This window comes from Mandrillus leucophaeus, unplaced genomic scaffold (assembly GCF_000951045.1).
Source record: "Mandrillus leucophaeus isolate KB7577 unplaced genomic scaffold, Mleu.le_1.0 Scaffold35, whole genome shotgun sequence".
NCBI lineage: Eukaryota > Metazoa > Chordata > Mammalia > Primates > Cercopithecidae > Mandrillus > Mandrillus leucophaeus.
In genome coordinates, this window is record NW_012103698.1 from 3,292,898 (window position 1) to 3,303,178 (window position 10,281).

Here is a 10,281-nt window from a genome sequence, read left to right on the forward strand (position 1 = left end):
AAAAAAAAAAAAAAAAAAAAAGAATGTAATAGGTAATACTTTCATATGGTTTTAAATTAAACCACAAAACCAACACGTAACCTGTAACAAGGTTCTCTTCTCTGTGACAATCAATCTTACTAGTTTCTTTCAGAGATATTATGCACATATATGCATAAATCACTACATATACATACATTATATATATGTACACACACGAGACGATACACACACACACACGCTTTTCTTCTTCCCTGTTTTACACAAGTGGTAATGCATGATGTACTTTGTTTTTGCTTTTTATCTTAAGTAATATAGCTTAGAGATTTCTCTATTTAGCATACAATTTTTTTTTTTCCAGCTGCACAGTAGTCAATTAATATGGAAAATGTACCATTTATTTAACCAGTCCCTTATTGATGGACCTTCAGGACCTTTCACAACATTTACTATTATAGTAAACACTGCAGCGAATAACCTTATCTATTCATCATTTCAAACATTTACAAGTATATTGGTGAGATAATTTCCAGACATAAAACTGAAGTCAAAGGGCATGTGCATTAAAAATTCTGAATGATATTACCAAGTTGCCTTCTACAAATCATACTACCACTAGCAATGAGTGACTTTTTACCTATTTCCTTAAATGACTGGATAAAAATATCTCTTTTTTAGGCCAGACATGGTGGCTCACGCCTGTAATCCCAGCACTTTGGGAGGCCAAAGTGGGCAGATCACAAGCTCAAGAGATCAAGATAATTCTGGTCAACATGGTGAAACCCCGTCTCTACTAAAAATAGAACAAAATTACCCAGGTGCGACGGCAGGCGCCTGTAGTCCCAGCTATTCGGGAGGCTCAAGCAAGAGAATCACTCGAACCCAGGAGGCAGAGGTTGCAGAGAGCCGAGATCGTACCACTGCACTCCAGCCTGGCGACAGAGCAAGACTCTGTCTAAACAACAAACAAACAACAACAAAAACAAAAAACAAAAAAAAACCAAAAAACCTCTTTTTTGGAGACAGAGTCTCGCTCTGCGGCCCAGGTTGGAGAGCAGGCACATGATCTCAGCTCACTGCAACCTCTGCCTCCCGGATTCAAGCAATTCTCATGTGTCGGCCTCCTGAGTAGCTGGGATTACAGGCACAGTGCCACCATACCTGGCTAATTTTTTGTATTTTTTTGTATTTTTTTTTTTTTTTTTTGAGACGGAGTCTCACTCTGTCGCCTAGGCTGGAGTGCAGTGGCATGATCTCAGCTCACTGCAACCTCTGCCTCCCGGATTCAAGCAATTCTCATGTGTCGGCCTCCTGAGTAGCTGGGATTACAGGCACAGTGCCACCATACCTGGCTAATTTTTTGTATTTTTTTGTATTTTTTTTTTTTTTTTTGAGACGGAGTCTCACTCTGTCGCCTAGGCTGGAGTGCAGTGGCATGATCTCGGCTCACTGCAACCTCTACCTCCCAGATAGAAGTGATTCTCCTACCTCAACCTCCTGAGTAGCTGAGACTACAGGCGCCCACCACACCCAGCTAATTTGTGTATTCTTAGTAGAGACAGGTTTCACCATGTTGGCCAGGATGGTCTCGATCTCCTGACCTGTGATCTACCTGCCTCAGTCTCCCAAAGTGCTGGGATGACAGGCGTAAGCCACCACGCCCGGCCAATTTTTTCTATTTTTTTAGTAGAGATGGGATTTCATTATATTGGCCAGGCTGGTCTCGAACTCCTGACCTCAGGTGATCTACCAGCCTCAGCCTCCCAAAGCGCTGGGATTACAGGCGTGAGACACCACGCCTGGCCAAAAATATATTAATATACTCAAATTTGTACTTATCTTATGATGAATAAAGATAGCCATCTTTTCATTTGTTAAAGAGCTACTGGTATTTGCTTTTCTATGTAATAATATTATAAGAAAGACTTAATAAAAAAACTAAAGACTTGCTATCTATTGTTTGATATTAGTTGATAAATGTAACGGTTTATGTATTATATTGTTTCATCACTATTAAAACTATAAACTGTACAATGGTCACATTAATCAGATATAGCAGTATACTAAATTCTGCAAATAACTTGTTTTCTGAATTAATCCTAAGTATTCCACAAAAAGAATACAAAAATAAGAACAAAATATTAATTTATAACTTTTTAAATATAATTTGAAATTACTTACTGTATCAAAAGAAGATTTTCTCCTGCTTCTGTTTCTAAAAATAAAATTAAAATTAAATTTGTCCAAGGATACACTGATAAAGCATTAGGAAAAATTGCTTAAGGACGGCCGGGCATGGTGGCTCATGCTTGTAATCCCAGAACTTTGAGGGGCCAAGACGGGCGGATCACAAGGTCAGGAGTTTGAGATCAGCCTGACCAACATGGTGAAATCCTACTAAAAATACAAAAATTAGCCGGGCTTGGTGGCGTGCACATGTAATCCCAGCTACTCAAGAAGCTGAGGCAGGAGAATTACTTCAACCTGGGAGGTGGAGGTTGCAGTGAGCCGAGATCGCACCACTGCACTCTAGCCTGGGTGACAGGGCAAGACTCCGTTTCAAAAAAAATAAATAAAATAAAATTTAAAAAAAATTACTTAAGGGCCGGGCGCGGTGGCTCAAGCCTGTAATCCCAGCACTTTGGGAGGCCGAGACGGGCGGATCACGAGATCAGGAGATCGAGACCATCCTGGCTAACACGGTGAAACCCCGTGTCTACTAAAAAAAAAAAATACAAAAAATTAGCCGGGCGAGGTGGCGGGCGCCTGTAGTCCCAGCTACTCGGGAGGCTGAGGCAGGAGAATGGCGTAAACCTGGGAGGCGGAGCTTGCAGTGAGCCGAGATCTGGCCACTGCACTCCAGCCTGGGCGACAGAGTAAGACTCCGTCTCAAAAAAAAAAAAAAAAAAAAAAAATTACTTAAGGACATTAACAACATTTTAAAAAATTATTAAAAAATTATTAACTGCTGGGCGTGGTGGCTCACGCCTGCAATCCTAGCACTTTGAGAGGTCGAGGCAGGCAGATCACTTGAGGCCAGGGGTTCAAGACCAGCCTGCCCAATACGGTGAAACCCGGTCTCTACTAAAAGTACAAAAATTAGCTGTGTGTGGTGGTGCATGCCTGTAATCCCAGCTACCCGGGAGGCTGAGGCAGAAGAATCACTTAAACCTGGGAGGCAGAGGTAGCAGTGAGCTGAGATAGCACCATTGCACTCCAGCCTGGGGTACAAGAGTGAAAAATCCGTCTCAAAATAAATAAATAAATAAATTTACTTACTATCCACGCTATTCTCTACCCCCAAGACTCAAGGAATACTTTTTTTGTTTTTGAGACATGGTCTTGCTCTGTTGCCCAGGCTGGAGTACAGTGGTGCAATCACCGCAGTCTCAATCTCCTGGGCTCAAGTGATCCTCTCACCTCAGCCTCCCGAGTAGCTGGGGCTACAGGAGTGCATCCCCACACCTGGCTAATTTTTTATTTTTTGTAGAGACACAATCTCACTATGTCGTCCAGGTTGGTGCTGAACTCCTGGGCTCAAGCGATCCTCCCACCTCAGCCTGCCAAAGTGCTGGGAACACAGGTGTGAGCCACTATGCATGGCCCATCATATATTTTTTAAGCAATAAGATAGACAATAAGTTATATTAGTTGTCTGGTTAGAGAGCTACAGTAAAATTTTTAAAACAGCAGATTTAGCAGGAATTACAGTAACATACTTACCTGCCATTTCTGACTTTCTCTCTATTTTCATATGAGACTCTGTCTGGAATACCCTAGGAGAGAAAATAAAGATTATTAAAAACCTGCAATTTGTAATCAGTATCCTTTGGTGTTAATTTATAGTCTGTGTTGAGATAGGCAAAGATAATACTTTGATTTTAGCTTCCTCTTTGCTATGCCATATACTCCTAGTATTTCAAATGCCAAAATTAGTTTACCACAATAAAATCTACTATAGTTTTGTTTTTATTTTTGTTTTTAAATAGGATCTCGCTTTGTTGCCCAGTCTAGATTGCAGTGGTGCGATCACAGCTCGCTGTAGCCTCAACCTCCCAGGTTAAAGTGATCATCCCACTTTAGCCTCCCGAGTAGCCTCACCAACAAGCCTAATATTTTTTATTTTTAGTAGAGACAAGGCTATTATAGTTAATTAATTAATTTATTTTTAACTAAGATTCTGAGCCATTTGTTACTGCAGAGGGTATAGTCTTTAAATGAGCTCTGACTTAGTAATTATTTATCCCTCTCAATAACCTAAAATATTCATCTAATTCAACAAGTATTTATTAAACACTCACTATATACCTGGTATTATACTACGGCCTGGGATACAAACACGTGATCCTTGACTCAAGGAGCTTCCACTATAAATAGAGCTAGAACAGTGATTACAAACATTATTTCACTGGCTTTTGTTATTAACAATTCAGGTATGGTAGCATGGACTCCATAGGAAGGGATCCCTTTTCACTGGGATGGTTAAGAATAAGCTTCAGGGAGCATTTTGACATCTGCCTTGAATCTGACCAGTTCACTCTAATTTTGCTAATATTAAGTATCACTCACTATATAGAAGCTATTCTTTTTTCTTTTTTGAGATAGGGTCTCATTCTGTTCCCCAGGCTGGAGTGCAACGACACTATCATGGCTCACTGCAGCCTGGGACTCCTGAGCTGAAGCAATCCTCCAGATTTGCCTCCCGAGTATCTGCGACTACAGGTGCATAGTATCATGCCTGGCTAATATTTTTTTTTTTTGTAGAGATGGGATCTCACTAAGTTGCTTGGGCTAGTCTTGAACTACTGGCCTCAAGCAATCCTCTGGCTTCAACCTCCCAAAGTGCTGGGATTACAGGCGTGAACCACCACATCTGGCCGCTAGTACAATGTCAAGTAACAGTTGGATATCATTGTTTTTTTCCTGACTTTAGAGGGAATGCTTTCATTGTTTCTCTTTTAAACATAATACTGAATAACCTTTTAAATAATAACTAATGTTTCATCAAAACAGATTATTCAAGTTAGTACCAATACATTTGGTTTGATACACAAAATACTAGTACCTGTAATATTTTAGTTATTTCTGCTTTCAACTTACTTTATAGTATCTGCAAAGCTGACTCGACGAGAGTTTTTCTTATTTCTCAAAGCATTGGATTCCTAAGGGCAGAGAATATATGGTATAATTCTTAATAAAATCACTGTGAATTACATTTCCAGAGTACTATAGACAGAGATCAAGTCTTTTTTTTTTTTTTTTTTTTTTTTGAGATGGAGTTTTGCTCTTGCTACCCAGACTGGAGTGCAACAGTGTGATCTCGGCTCACCGCAGCCTCTGACACCCGGGTTCAAGCAATTCTCCCACCTCAGCCTCCCAAGCAGCTGGGATAACAGGCATGCGTCAGCACGCCCGACTAATTCTGTATTTTTAGTAGAGACGGGGTTTCTCCATGTTGATCAGGCTGGTCTCAAACTCCTGACCTCAAGTCATCCTCCCACCTCAGCTTCCCAAAGTACTGGAATTACAGGCATGAGCCACTGCACCTGGCCAGAGATCACGTCTTATTCTGAATTACCTCTTCAAATGTTGTAGTATGTGTCAGAATTTCATTCTTTTTTTCAAGGCTGAATGATATTTCACTGCACGTATATATTGATATTTCACTGCACGTATATATTACCACATTTTGTTTATCCATTCATCAATGGACACTTAAGTTGCTTCCACCTTCTGGCTACTGTGAATCATGCCATTATGAACATGGGTATACAAATATCTCTTTGAAACTCTCAATTCTTTTGGATATATATCCAGAAGTGGAATTGTTCAATCATATGGTAATTCTATTTTCAATTTGTTGAGGAATTGCCATACTGTTTTCCATAGCAGCTGTACCATTTTATATCCCCACCAACAGAGCACAAGGGTTCCAATTTCTCTGTATCCTCATCAACACTTGTTATTGTCTGTCTTTTATTTTAACCATCCTAATGGGTGTGAGGTGGTATCTCATTTAGGTTTTGATTTGTATTTTCCTAATGGTCAATGATGTTGAGCATCTCTTCATTAGAATACAGTATTTTTACTTTCCTTCCCCACCCTCCTTAACAACAGCAAACATTTCTACTCACATAAATACCATACACAAAAACCAAAAGGCATTAAGGATGAGCTTGCTGTTAAGTAAAAACATAAAATAATAATAACCAAAAGACAGAAACAAAATCCACAGAGAATTTTACTGGGTTAATTCTGAATACCTAACCATAAGTCTTATTATAATAAAGAATCAGAAATGGTGCCCCCTCTGCGTCAAAGCAGTGATGTGATTAAGGTCCTAGAAGATGCTACAGGTAGCCTTGAGCTTAATATGACAATTATAATACTGACATGGTAAACACGGGACTAACAGAGACTAATATATTTCTTACTGAAAAAAAAGAAAACTGATATTTTCGTAGTTCATAAGTGTGACTGGGTTTTCACACGCATGTGAGATGTGCTTTCCTCAAACTTTGTTACATGTTGGCACATTATACATCTGACATGAAAAAAGAAAGGCGCAGCACGATGGCTCATGCCTATCATACCCACACTTTGGGAGGCCCAGGCAGGAGGACCACTTGAGCCCAGAAGTTCAAAACCAGCCCAGTCAACATAGCAAGACCCTTGTCTGTACTGAAAAAAAAAAAAAAAAAACATGTTAAGGGCCGGGTACATTGGCTCACGCCTGTAATCCCAGCACTTTGGAAGATCAAGGTGAGTAGATTGCTTGAGCCCAGGAGTTCAAGACCAACGTAGGCAACATGGCGAAACCCCTTCTCTACAAAAAATAAAAAATTAGCCAGGCATAGTGGCATGTTCCTGTGGTCCTAGTTATTCAGGAGGCTAAGGTGGGAGGATCTCGAGCCCAGGAGGAGGAGGTTGCAGTGACCCATGATCGCACCATTGTACTCCAGTCTGGGCAACAGAGTGAGACTCTGTCTCTAAATAAATAAATAAATAGCCAGGTATGGTGGCATGTGCCGTAGTACCAGCTACTCAGGAGGCTGAGGCAGGAAGACTGATTGAACCCAGGAATGCAGGGCTACAGGGAGTTATGATTGTGCCACTGCACTCCAACCTGGGTGAGGGAGATGCCATTTCTAGAAAAGAGAAGAAAAAAGAAAAATCATGAATGCCAGTATATTCAAGTGTTTGGAAAGCCATGGGATGCTTACACATTCCCTCTTCATATAGCTAATAAAGTTCTTGACTTAAAAATATAATTGAAAATAGTCATCTGTAAAGTATTTGCACAAGAGACTTACCTGAACTGTTTCATTCCCACCTCTGAGGTCCTGAAGAGGACTCCTTGGGGGTTTCAAAATCTGTGGTAACAATTAGAATTATTCAAAAAAAATTTGGCATATCTATTAAGAATCAGTTTATTTCAAGTTATATCATAGGTAGAAAGCTAAAATTTTCATTACAAACTCTGAAACTCCTCAAATTCATTCTGCTCAATGCTACACCGTGTGGCAGATTTAAATATCTGACATCTATTCCCTTCTACCTGCCCATCCTCTCCAATTATTTTACCCACTCTCATCCCATGTGGTCTGAGTGAACGTCACACCAACTCTAGGGTAAAACACATAGCTCTGTCTAGAACAATGTGATATTCTCTTGTCAATGATGATTTGTTCAGGAATGAGGACTTGACCCATATCAGGATAATCGAGCTAAAATGATTCAATTCTGAGTCTTTTCTGTTTTCAGGAAAAAGACACTATTCTTCACGTAGGACTTGAGCCTGGAAGTAAAAGAGCTAGATGTACCACAGTAATTACAGGGAAAGAATCTATCTGCTGGAGATTACCCAGAGGAAGCACTAAGAGTAGAAAAAGAAAAAGGAGGCTGGACGCAGTGGTTCACGCCTGTAATCCCAGCACTTTGGGAGGCCAAAGATGGGGCGGATCACGAGGTCAGGAGATCAAGACCATCCTGGCTAACATGATGAAACCCCATCTCTACTAAAAATACAAAAAATTAACCGGGCATGGTGGCAGGAGCCTGTAGTCCCACCTATTCCAGAGGCTGAGGCAGGAGAATGGTGTGAACCTGGGAGGAGGAGCTTGCAGTGAGCCGAGATCGTGCCACTGCACTCCAGCCTGGGTGACAGAGCAAGATTCCGTCTCAAGAAAAAAAAAAAGAAAAAGGAAATCCTAGTACTGGTGTCATGGTTACAATCTCTGGTTAGTAAGCTGTGCCTAAAGCCATCCCTTCTTTGGATTGGTTAGTATCATAACCCAATATATTTTGTGCTTAAAGCAGTTTGGGCTGGGCATAATGGCTCAGCAGTTTGGGAGGCTGAGGCAGAAGGATCACTTGAGGTCAGGAGTTTGAGACCAGCCTGGGCAATATGGCAAAACCTCATCTCTTCTAAAAAATAAAAAAATCAGCCACGCATGGTGGTACACGCTTGTAATTCCAGCTACTCAGGTGGCTGAAACATGACAATTGCTTGAACTCAGGAGGCAGAGGTTACAGTGAGCCGAGATCACACCACTGCACTCCAGTCTGGGCAACACAGCGAGACTCTGTCTCAAAAAACAAAAACAGTTTGGGTAGGTCTTTTGTCTCTTGCAACAGCTTTGTACCACAGGTTAAACATATCTTTTAAATAGCTTTATTGAAATATAACTTACATAGCATAAAATTCGTAAAATTACTACAAAATTCATAAAGTATGAATTTTGGTATATTTACAGAATTGCATAACCACGTTAAATATCTGAGTCTTTACCTAGAGAGCAATAGGAAGCCAGTGAGGGTAGGATGGTGAAGCCACAGTCAAAACTACTGTGATATATAGTTATCATTAAATAAAAGCTGACAATTATTAATTCAAGAAAGTCTTTCTTACTGAAGAATGCCGTCTTCTAACAGGTCTCTCTATATTGTCACTGAAAAAGGAAAAAAAAATTATAAACACATTGATAAAAAACTGAATTCCCAAAAGGGATCATCACAGCACCCCTTACATGCTTTCAAACTGGTCATCACTTTCACTTAGCACTCTGACAAGCAAAATTTATATACAAGACTTTAAATTCAGTTAGGAATTCAGTGTTTTAAAATACATACTGTGTACTACGAGACTATCTCTTGAATAACAATCAGTACAACATAATTTACCATATTTACAGAGATATAATAATATGATAAAGGGCTATAAGTCAAGAGACGCTACTTTTGGTTTTACTACTATATGACTTTTAGAGCAGGTTTTGGAAATTCAAATGCCTCTGAGGCTAAACAGATAATTTTTTAGGAGTAAGAAAAATAGGTAGTGTTGAAATGTAATGACCTAGAGAATTCCTCTCTCACCTAAAGGTCAGTCATTCCTCTGCTGTGGTTAGTTGTTGCCAAACAAGAATAGCAGCCCAGTGTTGCCACGCTTGATTTTTCAAGAGAAGCTGAAAATCCAATTGTACAAAATTTTGAGATCTTGAAGTTTTGGCAACTAATTCAAAAACTAAAAAACATGTGTAGGCCAAAGCCAGCCACGGTGGCCCATGTCTATAGTTCCAGCTATTCAGCTGGAGACTGTGGCAGGAGAATCACTTGAGCCCAGGAGTTCAAATCTAGCCCGGGCAACGAAGCAAGACACAGTCTCTTAAAAAGAAACAATCAAAAAACATTATGTATAAGCCAAAAACTTATGACTAAAGGCTGCAAACAAGCCATCAGATTGTGATGGCAATTTTAGACAAATCATTTTATCTTCCTGGTTCTCAATTTTCTCATCCTTAAATTGAAGAGATGGGAGATAGTATCTAAAGTCCCTCTCAGATTTGACTCTAGATGAGATGATGACGATGATGATGATATTTGAGACAGGGTCTTGAGGTAGGAGGCAGAACTTGACTCCAGAGGTGGGGCTTGCATACAGGACCAAATTGAGGACTAGCTAAAACAGGTCTGGGACAAAAGCACTTCCCCATAAGACACTCCCATCAGGGTGCCTTGTCAGTTTACCATTGCCACGGCAAAAACCCAGCAGTTACCTGCCCTTTCCATGGCAATGACCAGACAAGCTGGAAGTTACTACCCTCACTCTAAAAATGTCTGCATAAAACACCCCTTAATTTGCATATAATTAAAAATGGGTATAAATAAGAGTGCAGAACTGCCTCTGAGCTGCTACTGTGGGCTTAGTGCCTATAGAGTAGCCCTGCTCTGCAAGGAGCTATACCAGTGCTGCTGCTTTACACTAAGCCACTTCAATAAAAGTGCTGTTTAACACCGCTGGCT

The 10,281-nt window shown here is 40.3% G+C and overlaps 1 protein-coding gene across 1 annotated transcript in view; it reads right to left on the bottom strand.

Moving 5' to 3' along the window:
• Positions 1-10,281, bottom strand: part of CASC5 (cancer susceptibility candidate 5) — a 68,870-nt gene that overhangs the window by 50,993 nt on the left and 7,596 nt on the right. Inside the window, exons 3-7 of the mRNA XM_011989282.1 lie at positions 8,891-8,930; positions 7,293-7,352; positions 5,080-5,141; positions 3,703-3,755; positions 2,161-2,194 (exon numbers count right to left, since the gene is read on the bottom strand). Coding sequence (XP_011844672.1) covers positions 2,161-2,194; positions 3,703-3,755; positions 5,080-5,141; positions 7,293-7,352; positions 8,891-8,930 — 249 coding nt within the window. The remainder of the gene's footprint in view (positions 1-2,160; positions 2,195-3,702; positions 3,756-5,079; positions 5,142-7,292; positions 7,353-8,890; positions 8,931-10,281) is intronic.